Source organism: Camarhynchus parvulus, chromosome 4 (assembly GCF_901933205.1).
Source record: "Camarhynchus parvulus chromosome 4, STF_HiC, whole genome shotgun sequence".
Lineage (NCBI taxonomy): Eukaryota > Metazoa > Chordata > Aves > Passeriformes > Thraupidae > Camarhynchus > Camarhynchus parvulus.
Window position 1 is genome coordinate 46003431 of NC_044574.1, and position 19866 is coordinate 46023296.

General features: G+C 41.5%; 1 protein-coding gene across 1 annotated transcript in view; it reads left to right on the forward strand.

Moving 5' to 3' along the window:
- NPNT (nephronectin) overlaps positions 1 to 19866 on the forward strand; it is a 61426-nt gene that overhangs the window by 6457 nt on the left and 35103 nt on the right. The window contains 3 exon segments of the mRNA XM_030948337.1: positions 5952 to 6408; positions 7709 to 7809; positions 15133 to 15183. Of these exon segments, the coding sequence (XP_030804197.1) occupies positions 5952 to 6408; positions 7709 to 7809; positions 15133 to 15183 (609 nt within the window).

The following is a 19866-nucleotide window of genomic DNA, read 5'->3' on the forward strand; positions in this document are numbered from 1 at the left end:
AAGTCTGGGCAGCATACCCATACTTGCCCTCTCCCTCCTCCCCCAGTATGGGCAAAGAGCCCAAGGCACAGTGAGGAACAAAGTTATGAAAACTGTTTGTCAGTCTAAGCTGGTACCTTAGGCAGTTGTAAATAATTTTCTTCTGGTTCTGCATCTCCCAGTGTATTTCTTGCTGTAAGGACCATAATTCATGAGCAGGAACAATTGAATCCACGCTGCACCAAATTATTCTCTGCTTTTGTCATAAAGACAACTTTTCAGGTTGATTTATGGCTCTTCCTTATATATTAAAATTCTTATACAACCTAAGAAGTTCTAGCTTGCAGTTTTGGCTCATGAAAGAGAAAACTTAGCTGAAGTCCATAATTTTTTCAGGTAATATACAAAACTGCTGGCCTGCTTAATTCAATACAGTTCCTATTAGAATTATGTGAAAAAGAGCATGTCTTCATGCAAATCTCTTCTGTTAATGTTATCTTTTTCTTTTGTTGAAATTATAGCAGAAATTGTGCAGTTAAGTTTGGTTTCAACTCACATATTTGTGGGTTTTGATTCTTAAAAGCTTTTTATTAGTTATCCTCTCTATGACATACATAACTCTTTTCCCGTTTTATTTTATTTATATTTTATTTAGATATGGGGAGTAATCTGGTGATTACGTTTTTCTTTTTTGGGTTGTTTTCTTTTTTAAAGAATCTGTTGTCTGCCTTTAATGTTGTTGAACAGAAGGGTTTTATGCACCTCTTGCCCATGAAAAAGACAGTGCAGTTGATCCAAAGTGTTGCTGAGTGTGTATTTTCTTGCCATATAAATAATATTTCTTGGGTAAATATCACTAAGGCTGAATGTCTTGCTTCTGCCTCAGTTTTGGTCTCTTCTCTCTGACTGCTAAATGCATGTGCATGCATCCCATGGAGACAATTGTGATTGAAGTGACAAAGTACTGATGATGTAGTATGGTGTTCTTGTGCTCCAGCACTGGCCTTCTTGAGGAAAGCAAGCAGCATCAGGCATTGGCTGCGCAGTGTAGAACTGGACATGAAGTGCTGTAGCATGAGCTGAAAAACACAGGACCTGTATTGGACTCAGTGTATTACTAGAACAGTAGAACCTTACAAAAATTACAGGGAAAAAAGTTAGGCAAAGTAGACTGACTCCCTAATGAATGGGGTAATGTTAAATTTGGGGGATAATCATTCTGATGCCCTGTGCAAAATATGTTTGGTATCAAAATTGGTAATGTGGAGAGCTAGAAATCTTTTTAAATTATATATGCACATTTCATACATATGAAATTTTGCAGAGTTTTGAAAGGCAAATTATTATTTATTTACAGGGGAAGATAACTTCTTTGCACTGTAATGAAATGCAGTAAACTTCAGCACAAATACTACTCATAGTGTTTAAAGAGGGATCAAGTATATGTGGAAAAAACTTACTGGAAAAAAGCAAATTAATTTGGAAGACTTCATGCAGAAAAAGCATATGGAAGCTTTTGAACTAGTATCCAAAGCACAGGGTTTATCTGCATAGAAGGTAATTGGATACTACAGTGTCTGACAGGTTGAATGATTTTCCATACCCTTTCAAGAAGGTTTACTAAGAGAGAGCTGGAGTATAAGAGTGATTTAGCTGATTGAATTGCTGTATTTCCTTGATACCTTATAGTTTTCTTATTAGCATGGGAGTCATAGAGATTTTTACGTGCCATGTGACGGAGATAATATTTACTTAATAAATTTTACTTTTAAATACATCATAGAATTGCATAGCCTCAGAGGAAAAGTAGTGACATTGAAAGTCTCATAGGAAATTTGGACTTGGATTCTTTCCTTCTGTTCCATTTTGTAAGAACTATGCTTGTTACATTAACAGCACAAATGCAGACTGTGACCCTGCTGGCCATTAACTGCAAATCAAGTGGTTTTTACACAAGTTGTGGTGTGATTTAGTGACTTGGGATAATGTGGGATTTGTGGTCAACTTTCTCAGCCTCAACAAGAGTGAAATACCTAGAAAAGAGGAAGGATGGATTTGGGGTTTAAGTATGAAATTGAAAAACAGGAGATCTGTTCCTGATTTGATGACAGGTTATTTGATTTGTGGAAAAGTAATTTTTCTGTTCCTTAATTTCTTCTTATGTAAGTGGCAGTGTTATTGACTGATTCTGCTGAATAGAGGACTTGATTTATTAACATTCATAATGTGCTTTAAGACAAGGAGGAAGTCAATATTAGGAAAGTAGACTTGAAAGAACATATTTAATACCTTCCTCAAAGAAAAGTTAGTTGGCAGTAGAATACCCTGAAGGCAAAATTTTCTATTGGTGTGTTTATGTCCAATTCATAGGTATGTGTAACAATGAAGATAAATGTTAAATTTCTTTCTGTGTGATTTCTGTCATATCTACCATATTCTATCATCTACCATATTTACCAATATCTGCCAGCCTAAAATATCTGCCACTTGTATCTTTACAGCTCTTTTTTTTTTTTTTTTTAATATTGCCTGTCCAGATGATGCCAGGGAGTATTCTGGAAACTGTTTCTGTTCTGTTAGTTTTCCCCCTTGGGAATGGTTATAGCAACAAAGAACATAAAAAAAAAAAAAAAAGGAGTTCATCCTGCAGCAGAAGTTTGGAACACTGAGACTGCTGGGCACAGCCTGCCCCAGGTGAAGTAAAAGTCAGTAGTGTTGTTAGAGAGGAGCAGGTCCCAAGCACACAAGGTTCATTTCACTAGACAAAACTGCAAATAAGCTTGTCTTCCTTAGAACTGGGTTTCCTGTTGTTTATACGTGTTTTTAGTTCATGTTCCTTGTGCCACCAGTTACATATATGGCTCATGACAGTGATTCTTGATTCTTTAATGGAGTATATACTGGACATATACTGTGCACTGTACTGTTGTGGATTTTTGAAACATCACTACTGTCCTGAGCAGTGCACTGAACATGTTCCCCCATGTGTAGTTAAACTGCAGTGTGCCAGATGCCACTCTTTCACACTTTCTGTCCCAGAAGGAGCAGTTGCCCTCACCATCTTTACCCTCCATGCAGCAGAATTAGCAAGCCCCTCTCTCAAAGCATTTCTTAATTCTCTTCTGCCTTATCACCAGGATTCAGATTTGCATGCAGTCAGATGTGCCTTCATCACTTATGGTGCAGAATACAGCAATAGAATATGTACCTGGGACTTGATTCCCTCAGAAATTATAGATCATTCAGAACCAATGGGCTTGATAATGGCATGGTCAGATGCAAGTTTTTTCAGCTGCAAGTATTTTCAACTCTTCCTCTGCTCTCAACACAGTGTATCTTATCAAGTTTAGAGTCTCGATTTGCATAGAATTGTCTCAATCTGAGCTCAATATACCCATGAGACTAGAAGTCTGAGATGAAGATCATGACTGATAGTGTGGCTGTTTTGGCACAAGACACATAAAGATAATTATGGAGGAATGGAGAAGAGTAAAAAAAACTAGGAAGGGTCACTATACTTACATTAAATGAACACTTTTTCAGTCAAATTCACCTTCCTGTGAGATTGGACTTTTTATATAGAAGTATAGCAGCATTGCTATCCAAAATACTTATCTTTGTCTGTGTTTCTGCTTCATTGTTGCTAATTTGCAGCTAAAAACCTGACTATCATGTTATGCTTAACCAAATGTCTTACCAGTAACTTTAAAGAAACCTGCTTGGACACTTGTTCTAGTCAATCATCTGAGTGCTTGATGCACAGCTGCTGGACTTCTATTGTTAGTTAAGTCTTGCTGGACATCAGGTCAGCTGACCCCATGGCATCAGCATTTTGCCAGACTTTCATACTGCTTCATTAAACACAAGTCATAAAAGTGCTTTTTATTGTCATACTGCCAACAACTTCTCTATCTCCATCTTCTATATAGTATCTTGAGGCATACTCACACAACTTAACACACCTTTAACTCATCAAGAGATCTGATTCTTTGACAGCTCACTCAGCAATCCTTCTACTGTCATGGATATGAGAAACTGCCTTAACTGCTAGGAGAACACCACTAGTCATGATGAACCATTGCCAAAATGAATGAATTCATAAGTGAGTGGATGTTCAGTTCCACTGATGGGTATGAAAGTGTAATATGTGATCTTGCAGTGACTGGTTAACTGCTTTTTTGGGTTGATGTTCCAAAACAAATTGTAAAGGCAGCAGAAGTCAACCAAAAGCAGACAATCTTAATTAGAGTAGGCACCATGTCTGACCAGCACACTAGTATTAACATACAAGAGAGCCAAACAGGCTGCTGAGGAAGTCTTAAATACTCAGTGCAGTCTGGAGAGATTAAATGATCTTACTGCCATCTGTGAGTGAATATGCTTTAAAGGAATAGTGTGTGCTTTAAAGTTGCTGTGTACATTAAGTACCATTATGCAGCATTGCATTAAAGGAATTGATTTTATGACATGTCCCTTTGGACATGAGAGGGAAAGTGTCAGGTTGCCCTAGACCTTAATTCAGAATGACGGTCAAATGTTGTTTTTGGCACTTGTCTTGGACTTGGCAGTGGTGCAATTTGTGTACACTTTTTTTTTCCTTCAAGTTGGAAAGGAACATGCAGATGCTGTTGCCAGAAAGAAATCCTAGTGTTTATCACAAATAGGTTATATCCCCTTTTGCCCATTAAATCTTGACAGTGATTTCACTATGCATGGTCTGTTACACCACATCACACATCCAAGTGAAAGAAAACAATTATCAATCAGTCAAGAACTGGCAATCAGCTCTATAATTCAGCAAGGATCTAACACAAGACAGATGCTCTTCTATCTTTCCCAAACAGCACCGTATCACTGCAAACACTGCTTGGCTATCAGCGTCTCATGTGAATGGAGGGAACTAGGCTTGGTCCTCAGTGTAAATTTTGTATCTGAGTCCTCTGGAAGGCTTGCATGTTATCTGAGCACAGGCACAAGCACCTTGCAGAATCATTCCCTTGTAGTTTCTACAGTTTTTTTTTCTCTGTGTCTGAAAAGTTCTGGGCTGATGCTGTGGACAGAAAGTTTATCTTGGGGATTGTATGGTCACAAAAATATGAAAAAAGAGGGAAATGAGCATTGGAGGGGGTCTTCTGCTCAAATGTGAGCAGAAAGTGCTAAAATCATTCTGAGAAAAGGTGTAATTTTTGAAGGCTTACTAGCACAATTTGTACCTTGTGCAAAAAATGGCCACCTTTGCACAGTATAACTTGAATTATCTGTGAAGTGTTTTGAGGGTGGAAAATGCTCTGCACAGAACTACCAGCTGAAATCGGAAACTTTAAGTCGCAGTTGGCATACAACTGCTTTCTGAAGGGTTTGGCTTTGTGTTATAGCACAATCCAGAGAAAACCCTTGTTTTCTGCTTCTAAGCTACAGCCAGACTTGTAGGAACAGCTGATGAGCTTTAGCCTTGATGTGGGCACAATTTAAACAAATGCTGCAACCCAGTCCCAGTGCTTGACCCCATCTGTCTGTAATCAGAGAGATCTCAGAACAACTCTGACCCTAAACTGGTGACAGGCTGTTATTAGAAGTGTCCTTTGGTAAGTCCTAAAGCTGTAGTTCATAGAAACCAAACAAAAATAAGGGCTGTATTTTAACATGTTAGTGGTGAGTACAGATGCAGTCATTGCTGTCACTAGCGGTGCAAGCACATCGCATTCTGTGTGGTTAGTGTTTAAACTTGTCACTTGTTCTTCTGCACAAGGGCTGGACACCTGGTGTCACACCTGAGAGCTATTAATAGGAGTGTTTGAGACAGAAGAAACCACATACACCTTGTAAGTGTTTAAAAGAAGCTTTCTTGTTGGGAAGGTTTTGTTGGTAAAAGAAGGCCAAATCATAACCATCTTGCCTTTAGACGGGAGCTTTGTCGAGAGGAGGGCGTAACCATCTTCCTTCAGGAAGTTCGAGACACAAAAGCTCATGAGAAGGAAGCCCACCCTTCTCAGTGCCCCCAGACCGCGGTTCGTGCCTCGCTGTCCGCAGCAGCGGGGGCTCGTTGCCGCTCTCTGCCGCCCCAGGTGTCCCACGCTCGCCAGGTGCCCCTGCCAGGGGGAGGCGGCCCCGGGCGGGCCGCGGGCGCCTCTGCCGGGGTCGGGCGGCGCTGCCGCTCCCCGCGCCGCGCCTCCTCCGCCTGGCAGCCAGGCGGGCGGGCAGGACCGGGAGAGGGAGAACGAGAGGAAAGGGAAAGGGAGGGCGCCGAGCTCGCCGCCGCCCCGGAGCTGTGGCAGCGCGGCCGGCCTGGGCGGCAGCCGGACCCCCGCCCGCCCGGCAGCGCCTCGGCCACCGCCGCCCGCCCGGGGCCCCCGCCGGCCATGGAGCTCTCCTGCGGCTGCTCCTGGCGTCCTGCCTCTCGCTGGGGGCGGCCGGGGAATTTGACAGAAGGTAGGCGCGGGGAGAGCGGGGGCGGCCGGCCGGGACCGGCCGGGCAGGGCGAACTCGGCGTTCCCTCGGGGGGAGCGGAGCTGGCCCGGGCTCTCCCCTTTTCGACGCGGGGCGCTGCGGTGGCCCCGGGGCTCCCGCCTGGCACCGGCCGCCGTCGCTGGCTCCCGGCGAGGCGGAGCCCTCGGCGGAGGCGTGAGGCGCTCCCCGGTGCGGGCCGGGCGGGCCGCAGGTGGCGGCGCGGGGCCGCCGGTGCCGCTCCCGGGGCTCCCACACGGACCTGCCGGCCCCGAGCCGCCCGCCCTGCCCGGCGCCGCGCCTTGCTCGGCAGCCCGAACACGGGCTTGGGTACGAGATAAGTTCATTGCTCTGGCGGGGCCGCGTCCCGCAGGAATTAAAAACAGAGCGCATCGCGTGCTGTAGAGATAAAATTAGCTTATTGACGCCCGGAGGCACTCCCAGCGTACAGCGGCGGAGATCGCGGCTCAAGTTCTGACACGAAGCTCGGGGCGCGTGTGCCCCGTCCTGTCGCGTCGTGTCGTGTCAAGTGTCGCGACCGGCGGCGCTGCAGGGAGCGGGCACTGCGCCCAGCGGGACAAGCGGCTAGCGCGACCCCCGCCCTCCCCAGGGATTCTTTTTGTTTTTAATCGCATCTCTTCAAATGCAGCGCTCACGGGGTTTCAGCCTGTAGTTTTACTGATTCGTGTCAATAGTTTATAGCTGCTTGAGGCCGTGGTATCTTTTCCTTGGTGCAAGGGAAGACCAAAGCTCTCCTTTTATATTTAATTTCTGTTTAACAGTCTAAGATTTATTTTTTCATTTTTTTCCTTTAATGTTTCAGTGAGAAAATTTTGAGAATTTTCAGTGAGAAATTTTTGTGAACTAAAACAATGCCTAAACTTTGTGATGGCCATACTATAGATTCTGTTTCAGACTTCTGAACTCCTGTTCAGTGCCAGCCTGGGAGTGGCAGCAGTGAGCATACTGCAAAGCATGTTTCAGGCTTTGCTCAGTTATCCGAACTATCGTTTCCCCCTTCACCTATTGTCGTTTGCATTTTTTTGAACTAAACGAAGTATTAACGATAGAAATATCCCAGGCTCAGCTGACAGCAGTTACTGTCTTCAAAAAAAGTAAAAAAAAAAAAAAAAAATTATATATGTCCGTGCAGGAGAGGTTTTTGCTCTTCTTTGTTTTTTGAGGGTTTTTGGTTGATTGGTAGATTAATTTTTTTTTTAACTCTAGGATGATTTCAGCTACTTTTAAAATGTTTCAGCAGGCTTTGTTGAACTGTCTTGTACAGGTGGCCCAGACAAATGGTCTCGTCTGCAGGACTGTGTCGCTTTGGAAGCAGAATTGACTGCTGCTGGGGCTGGGCCCGGGTGGCCTGGGGACAGTGCCAACGTGAGTATCACTGCTGCTGGGGCTTCTAGTCACTTGTAGAGAAGGCTTGTACACACCTAGTCATGTCTTTCACGTGTCCACACACATCCTTACCATGCAGGGCTAGGCTTTTGCACGTGTGCGCCTGCCTGACTTAGAAGGATGCTGTCATGTTAAAATTCTGTCTGTTTTTAACAGTGCTAAAAATTATTGCAGTCAAGTAAGGTAAAGTGGAGTTAGGGCAATGAGAATTTGGAAATTTCTTTTTGGTTTCTGCTTTGTTTTCTGATCTGATCTTATAACATGCTGTAACTACACTGTGTTGTGTTACAGGCACTGCAGGGTGATAATATTTGCATCCGAGAAGGAAACCAAAATTACTGATATTTCACTTAGAACATTGATGGAAATGTTCCAATTAAGTATTAAGCTCAAGTATTCTTTCAGTAAACCTAAACTAAGGGAATAAATCTGCCTGACAGCATCCTTTTACTGGGTCACACGTGAAAAGACACATCTCTGAGAGTCTCACATCTCTCTTTGATATGACTGCAGGATAAACCAGTAGATAAGTCTTCATCATAAACTACATCTTCAGCAGGAATTCTGTGGAGGCAGCTAGTACTGTGTAAAAATTAAAATTGTTAGGAGTGACATAGAGACCTCAGCTTGTTAAAATTACAACCTTTGATACTGGGGATGTTTACTCATGTGTTTAACACTCATACATGAGGGACATCCTGAAGTTTTTGGAGGAGCAAGCCTATAAACACTGGTCCTTAGCTTTTTTAATTTTTTTATTTAGACACAAACATATGTGGATGAGCTAATTTTCTGTCAAGCCATTTTCAAAATAAAACAGGTGTTAAATGCTGTTAATTCCTAGTCTGCAGGGCAAATATTTGGCAAAAAATAAGAAAAGCATTGGAAATGCAACTCTCAGCAAAGGTTTTGTTCAAATCTGTAAGCAGCAAGACTGGTTTCTCTCTTCCTGAGTATGTTAGAAGCCCATAAGGTTTAATAGATATATAGGATGACTAGTAAAAAACTATGGAAAATACTTCTGAAATACAACATCCCTGTTACTGTTTCTTTGATGCAGAGTTCTCAGGTTGATACCTCTCAGGCCATACAATGAATAATTTTGATTTTTAGGACTCTAATTAGTAACAAGTATTCCTTTCCTTGGTATGAGTTTTATAAAGATGGAAGAAGAATATTTAGTAGGTTGATTGAGGTTACTCCAGAGGCAATAGGATCTATGTCCACCTTTTGTGATGGAGTTTTATTTGAGAATCATTGTGAGTTTAAATGTTTGAGGCTATGAAGGCTCAACTGGAAAATATAAATAACTACTTTGTTTAAAAAAAAAACCAAACAAAAACCAAAATAGTCCAGACTACTGTGTCACTTTTCTTAGACAAGTTGTCTTCCATATTGTGACCATAAATTACAGCTCATGTTTAGGTGAAAGTCAGTTTCTCATTATTACCAAATCTGATTTGTGTTTGCATTTTTATGATATTGGGAGACAGAAGTTGCATAAATTTATACTATCAAAAGATTCATAATTAAAAATTGGAAACGAGACAAAAGCAATAATACACAGAAAGTATAATTTATTTGTTGTTCTTTGAATTCTGTCAGTAAGTTAATTTTTAGTGCTAGCTTTTCCAGATACTATAAATGCTTTTTTCTTTTCCTAAAGGCTAAAGGTAGGTGAACTGTCACCTCTTCCACTGCATTTTAGTCCATTATCCACAAATTTGTCTCCATGCACTTTAGAAGACATGTAGATAGGTATTTTCTGGGATCATCTCCAGTAACTGGGACCAGACTTCAAGAGAATACGATTATCACTTAGGTGTCAAAAAGCATTTTCCCCCCTTTTTTTCTCTTTACATACTGATAATTTTTGAATTGCAGGGTCAGAAGAGTCTCATATATTTAGGTGAAAATATTACTGAAACCATCAGCAGCTCCTTCTCTGTTCTAAATGGGAGACAAACTATTGGCAAAATAAAACATGAAAATCTGCCCCAGTTGCAGGTGGTGAAAATTCCAGACATATCACAAAGCAGGAGATTACACTAAATGAATCTCTCTAGTGCTTGCAGCCAAATAGAAAATCTGTAGTCAACTCTCCACCTTGGGGATGTAGCGCCCAGTATGTAGGATTAACCTGGCACAGAAGGCAGCATTCCTGGCCTCAAAGGAAAACTTGGGTATTTTACTGTACAAAGGAATATCACTGAAAATTTTCCAAAAAGTCGAGTACGTGATAATTTCTTCTGCTTTCTCTCTGGTGAAAGGTAAAGCTCTTAGCCCTGTCCCCAAAATGAGTGGCATAAATAGATGTCAGACTTTCTTCACTAGATGTACATTTTCTTTGGTGTTTTAGTAGAAGTTCTGTTTGCACAAGGAAAACAAGTATAGAGTCAGGCTTAAAAATTAGTAGTGAGACCCAACATTTATAAATGTGTCCAAAAAAGAAGCTTCAAATATTTAGGCAATAATGCTGTGCTCTTTATTAGTGAGTTGGAACTGCTGTTTTTCAAACCAACTTGAGCCTTCTTTGGTATGCCTGCAACTGCTACAGCACCTCTGGACTCTCACCTGCTTACTCTTGCATTATTTACCACATGAGCACTAATTATCTCTAAATTTATCCTTCTGACAACAAATGTAAGGGGAGAGACATGCTGGAGCCAGAGTGGAGCAGGCACACAGATACATGATAGGGTGGTCCCAGTTTGCAGAGACCTCTGAACTGTGATGAGCCAAGGGCACATGGTCACCGATACACCTGGATATGTTTTCTGCTGTCCAGCTGAGCTGCTCCACCAAGGACGTGTGGGCGTGCCCTCTGCCCACAGCTATTGAGAAAAAATGTGTTTATTTAAACCAGCAGTGTGATTTAAGGTAGTGGTTTAGTTGTGACAAATGCTTAAGCCTGGGTATGTCAGCTCTAGCAGAGCAGGAGTGTGGTGCAGCTGATGAGTGTCATTAAGGCCTTAAGCCTTGGTGACTCCATGCTTGTGATCTTCCCTCTATAATCCATCTAGAGAGTTGCAAATGGAAACTGAACTGTGTTAGTTAAACTTGGTTTTGTGAAGTGTGAAGTTATTCCTTTTATGTCCCTTTGACTGGCAAGGGAGTGCACGTGGAGCATAATCATGCTTAGTGCTGCTTAGCAACGCCACTCAGCATAACTCAGCTGTCCTCTGCTCTTACAAACATGTAGGAAGAAGTTGAAATAGGGCCCTCCTTTAATTTACATTTGTTTCTTTACAACATCCTCTCTCTTCTTTACACCAATCAAGACTTGTGCACGTAGGTCTGATCTTTCTGTAAGCTTCCTTCCAGAGCCTGTCAGTGTCAGCTGTAACATCTCAGCCAGTAAAAGTATTCACTCTGCAGTGACAAGAAATTCCCTTCCCAAATGCCCTTTCAAATTCCAGTAAAAGTGCTTAGAAGTTGTCCTTCAAAGAATCAAGAACTTTGAATCAGGTTGGATTTTTTTTTCTTTCTTGTGGGTTTTGAACACCCGAGTGAGATCCATGTTTAGGCAGCTAAATGCATTTTGAGATTGATAAAAATATAGGCGTGTTTTCAAAGGGTCTGAACAAATGTTACTCAAATTCATTGGCATTTCTTAGTCCTTGTAAATTGAAAGTCCAACCATGCTTGTTTAGTGGCTTAGATGTAGAACTGTGCATATCTTCCATCATTAATATAATTTTGGTTTGTAAAAGATTAATTAATTCAACCTGGTGTATTGAAAGGCTAATTTGTAAGCAACAGAAATTATGTTTAAACACCAACTATTGGTGCTCACATGAAGTGCCCTTGTCATTGATAGGGTTGAATTTTTACACTGAGGAACTCACTGCATCAATGCTCTAAAGTTAGATCTTAAATATCCCACTTGAAATTAGTCCAAAAATCCCATGTTGTTGCCCAGCATACAGGGTTTACTTGCACTTTAATTAGTAGGAGTGGGAGTAATAGCAGTAAGTGGGAATAATCACACAAAAGCCTACCTCTCTGAAAGATATGTTGATAAAGTACCTGATGAAATATGTGTAAAAACAGAGTTGTTGTTGTCTTGCTTTATGTCTTACTGTTGTGCATGCAGCTGAGCCAGAGTAAAAGTGAGGGTAGAAGGAGTATCTTCTGGATTTCTTTTCTCAGAGCAGGGGAGGTGACTTCCTGTGACACAGTATTTTTGGTGAAAGCAGGTATCAATAGTGCATTTTTAATTCCTAAATGCTTTTGCATTGTAAGGCAACAGCATCTGTGGTACTGAACGTGCTGTCCTAACCCAGAGCCCCTTCAAGGAGTTTTAAAGGACACAGGGAAAACCAAGTCAGGACACAGGTCCTTGCACACATCTTGCACAAATGCAAAAAATAATTCCTTGTGGGTATTTTTGCCACTCATCTATCTAGGTTCTCTCAAAACTGTTCTTAAAGCTAATGGTCTGTCTGCCTCTTTTTTAGCTGGCTTACAAATATCTCTGTAGTTCTTTCAAAAGCTGTAAAAATAATTTCTGCCTGTGTGTACATCTTTCATGAACAAAATATACCTCCTTTGAACTTGGCTGTGTGTCTGTTTGTAGTTGATTTGTACACCAGTTATATGTAATCAAGGTACACTACAGATGTGAAGATTGTTTCAAAATTTTAGCTGCAGTTTAACAGCAAAAAACTGGAAGGAGATAACATTTTAACATAGATTTTAAAAGTTCAGGATTTTTAGAAGAAAAGCAATATGAAGTGGATTGAATTCTCGTTCTGCATTACAGTTTGGACAACTCCTTTGCTGGAGGTGATGGCAAAAATGGTTCCTTTTCCTGTGTTAATATAGATAGATAGAGAAGAGAAGACGACATCTGCAGCTTCTATAAACAAATACAGATCTACCATCAGACCCTCTGCTGACTGGAGTCTGTGACTGTTGGAAGTCAGCAGGTGTTATCTGATGGATAGAAAGTTTGACCAACAGAAGATGCTTAACAGAAATAAAATTTAACTGAACGTGGGTTTGGTAAGCAGTGATATTTGATGACTTCACCCATTTCTATGTGTAATTCTCCTTAAACAGTAAGAAAATCCAGGCAGTCTGTCTCCAGAAGGGGTGGTGAAGATGAATGTGCTCTTTCAGAGAGCCCATTGGTTGTAACTCCATCTGGTTATCTCCTCGTGCTGAGATTTGAGTGTTTTTTACCTGGGAAGCAAACCCAGAGTAGGTCAACAAAGTAGTTTTCCACCACAATTGGCTTAAAGGCCTAGGGACAGAACAGTCAAGGATGTATGAAGTCAGACCATCAGTTTACACCTCCCCTTATCTTAGCAGCATTAAAAAAGTGTTAATTGAAGGATGTCAGGCTGGCATTTAGATTTAGACAAACCTGGTAGAAAGCATATGATTTCAGGAAGTTCTAAAGAGGACTTGCGAGAGAGAGGAGCTTGTACAAGTTGATGTATAGCAGATGCAGGCATAACTGAGTGCTTTGCTGGGAGCTGTGCATGCTGCTGCCTTCTCACAGCCCTTGGGAAGGCTCTTGCAGTGTCTGTGCTGCTGTCCTGATGGGCTCAAAGGTTGTGTACCTGTTCTGTGCAATCTCTTACAGGGGTGTGAGGTGGTGGGAGGGGGAGGAAGCAGTGGCTGCGCTCTCATTGATGCTTAGAAGGAGATTTTGTATTGGTAAAAATGAAGTTGAAGACGATTTACCCATATAAATCATCCAACACATCAATGGGAGAGGAGGCCATGGGCAGCTTAGGATTTCTGTTTCCTGCATGTAACATTGCTTTCCGTGGAAATGGCAATTCTGTATAGTCCAAGATGCACAAAATAAAACCATGGTTTTGTCAATAATGACCTGTGAAAATAAGGGTTTCGAGGAGGCTGATCCACTAAAAAAAACATCCCTAAAGTCAGTAAGAGTTTTGCTACTGAATTTGGGGTTGCAAGACCACAGTCTGAATTAATGCATTGTGTTGGCAGTGTTTAATAAATACTGATATGGAGCATGTCTGCTTATAAAATGTTCTTATAAAATGACTGATATTTTTGTGCATCCCTGGTACTTTTCAAAGAAAAGGCATTTTATACAGAATTGCAATACTGCTTTACACTGCTATTCAAGAATAAAAATGAGGTTTTGCTATTTTTATTCAATTTTTTTCCCAGTTTAGATCCTTTATGCCTTTAAAGCATGACTTAACTGTGTTAAAGATACAGTATCCTCTTCCATTTTCCTACTGCATTCCTCATGCACTTCATATGTAGATTAGTAGTTTTGCAGCCTGCTTTTTTCTAAGGAAATGTCATCAGTAATCAATTTGACCGACTGCAACTGTAGTATATTCGTAATTGCATCTTTGAAAGCCCAGCAACAACCTGAGGAGCTTCTTTTTCATTGTAACCAAGGCTAAGGGACTTCCTAGTTAAAACCAATGTAAACAAGTATCAGTTGCAATCATAGAAAAGCCTGAAGTGTTGGTCACTCACTACTTAAAATACAAAGAGCTGCTGTTGCTCAAGTTCCAACCTGCTATCACAAGGCTCTGTAGCCTAACAAGCCATGCTGCTAACATTAAATTTATTGGCAAATAAATTGATTTCAAATAGCCTGAAACATATATCTGTGTTTTCATCTTATTTAAGTTTTGTAGCATATCTTGTTTCATGCAGTAGCAAGAGCTGAAAAGGTTTCTTTTAGAGTAAGTATTACTTTTCATTTAGATGACATTACATTTTTAAATGTTATAAAAATGACCAGTAAATTTGTGTGCCAACATGTTTATTGGTTGCAGGTGTTCAGATACATATAAATGGGTGTAATTTTAATTGCTCTCAAATTAGCATCCAGGTGCTAGGTCTTTGTGTTTGAGCTGTGGAGACAGTGTTAAATTAAAAATATATACTCACACTTAAATGAAAGGATACTGTGTCTTTAAGAAAAGCATTTGTGCTCTGTTGATGGAAATGTTGAACCTGAACCATGAAACGTGAGAATTTTTACAATTACTTACTGTATGAAGCTTGACAAAGTGTAGTTCCTTAGTTAATTGAATAAGAATAGCATCACATCATTATATTTAATTACTCTTATGTATCAGAATGTGTTTGTTAAATCTCATAATGAGGTGCTGATGTAAGGTATTTCCATTTTTAAATGTGTACTAGAATTTTTTTTATTTCAGAAAAGCTCTGAATGTTGAATGTATGTAATTCTCCCGGAATGTAACAAGTTGATAAAAACCACAGCCAAGTCATCCTCCTTACAGAGAAAAAAAAAAGCTGGAATTTCTCTTTTGGATATTTGTTTTGCAGCGTTCTACGTCTTAAGGCAGAGAATAGCCAGCCTAAGGTGCCAGCCCAAAGGTTAGCTGAACATATTTCTTGAAATACTTTTGGCAAGTTTATGACTTGGAGTTATGGCCTTGAAGTCATAAGTTTACATGAAAATTTTAATATGTGACAAGAAGGTAATTTTTTGTTGTTTTTCAATTTTTTAAGCATTTTATTTGGGGGAGATGAGGGGGGAAAGAAATTAACAGGGCTGTTTTTTCCCAGATGCCTATACAATGATATACTTATTTTCTAAAATACGACACTTTTCCCCTTTTCACTCCTTTTCTTTATTTTACCCTCAAGCCCTGTGCAGTATTTTTCCATTTCTGCAAATTGTTTGTACTACTGGCAATGCATTTACAAGCTGTCAGACCTAGGAGGCCTAATTTGCTTTCATGGCATTGAATCATGTGCAGTGAGAGGTTATTTTGGAATGGCTGAGGCACTTACTGCTCTCCACTGCCTGCTTTGCACTTCCACTACAGGTTCTCCTTCCCAGAACAGGGCAACTTTACAGCCCTTGGTCTCCAGCAGTGTAGAACCTGGCAAAATGAAATCAACTCTGCTGCTGCTTAGGAACTGATGTGTCTTGTTTGTTCCTGGCTCACTGGGGAGGTTCCAGAGGACTGGAAGCTGGCCAATGTGACCAGTTCACAAAGAGTGGGAAGGAGGATCCTGGTAATCATAGACCAGTTAGCCTGACCTCAGTACCTGGCAAGGTTATGGAGCAGTTTATGTTGAGTGTCATCACACAGCACTTACAGGCTGCCCAGGGTATCAGACCCAGCCAGGAGAGCTTTAGGAGGTGTAGGTTGTGTTTGACCAGCCTGATCTCCTCATATGACCAGGTGACCCTCCTGGTGGATGCAGGAAAGGCTGTGGGTGTTGTGTACCTGGACTTCAGCAGGGCCTTTGGCACTGTCTCCCAGAGCACACTCCTGGAAAAGCTGCAGCCCCTGGCTTGGACAGGAGCACTCTTTGCTGGGTTCAGAACTGGCTGCATGGCCGGGCCAGAGAGTGGTGGTGAACAACGCTGCATCCAGCTGGGACCAGTCACCACTGGTGTCCCTCAGGGGTCTGTGCTGGGGCCAGCTCTGTTCAAGATCTTTACTGATGATATGGATGAGGGGATTGAGTCCTTCATTAGTAAATTTGGGGCTGACACTAAGTTGGGAGTGTGTGTCAATCTGTTGGAGGGTAGGAAGGCTCTGCAGAGAGACCTGGAATGGTTGGATGGATGGGTAGAATCCAATGGGATGAAGTCCAAGTGCTGAGTCCTGCATTTTGGCCACAACAACCCCCTGCAGCATTATAGGCTGGGGATGGTGTGGCTGGACAGTGCCCAGGCAGAAAGGGACCTGGGTGTGCTGGTTGGCAGCCAGCTGGACATGAGCCAGCAGAGTGCCCTGGTGGCCAAGGAGGCCAAGGGCATCCTGGGCTGTGTCAGGGATAGTGTGGCCAGCAGGAGCAGGGAGGTCACTCTTCCCCTGTACTGGGCACTGGTGGGGCCACACCTTGAGTGCTGTGTCCAGTTCTGGGCCCTCAGTTTGGGAAGGACATTGAGAGATACTGGAGCATGTCCAGAGGAGGCAACGAGGCTGGAGAGGGGCTTGGAGCACAAACCCTGTGAGGAACGACTGAGGGAGCTGGGGGTGTTTAGCCTGGAGAAAAGGAGACTCAGGGGTGACCTTATCACTCTCTGCAACTCCCTGAAAGGTGGCTGTAGTCAGGTGGGGTTGGTCTCTTTCTCCAGGCAGCACTGACAGAACAAGGACACAGCCTTAAGCTGTGCCAAGGAAAATACAGGTTGGATATTAGGAAAAAGTTTTTACAGAAAGAGTGATAAAGTACTGGAGTGGTCTGCCTGGGGAAGTGGTAGAGTCACCATCCCTGGATGTGTTTAACAAGAGACTGGATGTGGCATTCAGTGCCATGGTTTAGTTGAGGTGTTGGGGCATGGGTTGGACTCCATGATCTTGAAGGTCTCTTCCAGCCTAGAGATTCTGTGATTCTTTTTGCCACTCCCTGTGGCAGAGGCACGAGTCTCAGACAGGGAGGAGCAAAGCAGTCAGCCACTCATCTCTGTATGAAATCAGCTTTGTTACTGTGATAGAGAAGTTACACGGCTGAAACCAGTGGATGTTTTATATTCAAATAAACAAAATATCAGTAGGACCCAGTTTGTCTTCTGTTACCACACAGAGACACTCATGCTATCCCATTTCTTTCTAGCTGTTGGAATTCTGTGAACACGTAGAAAAATTCAGGTAACAGACAGGCATTTGAGATGATAAGCACCATTCTTTAAGCAGTTTTCATGAACCACTTGAAATGCAAACACGAAGCTTGACAAAGCATGAAATATTTCTTGCTTTTCTAATTTTACGTGTGTTAGATCAGATTTCTGCTGATTTTTAAGAAAGAATATTTAAGTGTATAAGCATTAGATTAACTTCTACTGACTTCATTAAATCCTATTGGTTTCAGTGTTACCCATGCTTAAGTTATGCATGCTGTGTAGTGCTGTTCTGAATATCAAGGCATTCATAAGCCAGAGTCTGGATTTGTCTGTGTGGTTTAGAGACACATTTGGCAGCAGTCATAGCCAAGGCAAGAATTCACTGCAATGAATGGCCCACACTGGTTGCAGTTTGTCATGTTAATGTGCTGTTACCAGAATCAAAAGTGCAAACTGAGTAACTGATTTACTCGGGCAAGTGTTGGAGTTGTGCATGAAAAATGAGGAGCCACTTACTTAATGGAATGTATGTTTCAGATAAAAGCTTGAACATTTTGACAGCATGAATGTCACAAATAAGGGCAAATAATTTCTGAAAAAATATTCAGGCATTAGATACTACCATTTTGTCTGATGTTATTGTCAGTTTCTAGTTACAGAAGCTGGTCAAGGACATTTATTATCTTCCCCAAAAAATAGATTAAGAAGTGTGCAGATGAAATTATCTGAAAATTAATACCCAGTTGTCCTAGTCAGGCTTATTAATATCTGCAGAGATATATTCTGTGACTATTAATTCATTTACATGGGAAGCAAAGTAACTTTTTCAGAAGTAATTCCCTAATGTGAGTTATGGGTATGATGTGTTTTTACCACCTTCTAGTAACTTTGAGGTGGGATAAGCTTTATGTATTCTCTTGCAGTTGTGAGTAATTGGAGTATGTAGTTGAACAAAGAAGAAATATGCAGCTCTGAAAGATCTACAATGATTTATTTTACAAATTAGCTCATACCTTTGGGATCCTAGATCAAAATTACTGTGAATAAGGCAGTTTCATTTTCCTGAGCATGTTTATGTGATTGCATAATTTATAAAGAATTGCAAAAAGTAAACAGAGAGAGAGAGATGTGAGCTGCAGCTGACTCTGAGGGAGAGAAGTATTATGGAACTTGGTGTTGTGGTCTGTGAGCACCACAGGAGGAAGGCACCCAGGTTCAGGTGGAGGAGGCAGCCTAGAGGAAAGCTTCTTTCACTTACATGCAAGTCTTGTTAGAAAGCTGGTACTGGGGGAAATGTAAGAAACGATCTGAAGATGGGAAATGTGTTCTGCAATCAGCAGTGTAAGAGGATCCAATGAAGTTTTGTGAAGCTGAATACACTGTGTAATCATTTCTGGGCTGCTGCACAAATTACTTGCTGTGCCTGAGCAAATTGAATTTTAAGGAGCTGGGATCTGGAGTCAGAATAAATAGGGGGCTGTTTGTTACTCAGGAAGAGAGGGCAGAAACAAGGCCATTCAGGCAGATGGTTAGCATAGTTTGTTTCAGATGCAGGTATTTCTGTGCATAATTTTAGACTTCAGAGAGATTAAAAAGAAGTTCAGAAATTGGGAGGCAAAGCAGAGAAAAAGAATGTAAGACTCATACTCAATGCTGTTTTAATGAAAAACATAGCTAGGAGTGTTGGAAGACCAAAGGGAATTTTAATTGCTAAGAACAATCCATTAAGAAAGCTGAGGGATTTCCATTGCTGGGCACAAATGAAGAGGAATTAGTCAGGTAGGAGCCAGGCGTGCAATCTTCTGGTGAGGACTCCACCAAACAGTGTTTGGTAGTCAATAAAGAGATCATTAATGTTAAAATTCTAGAAGAGAAGGAATAGAAGGGGACAGCATGTGGTAGTCACCCATGCCCTCAAAAATGGGCAGCTTACTGCAGAGGATCTGACCGAGTCTGAGGTGCACTTCCAAAGCAGTTGTGAGGGAACTGTGTGCAGTGACAAAATACAGATGAAATCAAAACACCCCTCAGCATTACAGACCCATAATGAAATTGTTGAATGTGTTTTTCATTTGTTGTATTTGTGCAACAATTAAAAATAATAATCCAGAATGGTTGAGTAATACTTGGATAACACCAACAGTAAGCAGTGGCTCAGAAGATTGGTGGCTTCTGGCTTTTGCATGAGCATAATGCATGCTAGCAGCATGTGCATTTCACCAGAAATTCTTTCTTCCACTCTCCCACACTTGAAAAAAAGGAAAAAAACAAACAACCCATCATAAACCCAAACCACCCATTCACATTTCAATTCCTTGTGTTATTTTTACAGGAAGTTTAATTTGTCCTGAAATTTAAGTGAGACTTAAAGTGGTATTTGTCACCTTATTTTGGGGGGAAAAGGTAGTTCTTGCCAGCCTTGAAAATAGGTACTCAGATTTATGGCCAAATAAAAGGCCCTAGGATACCTCCTT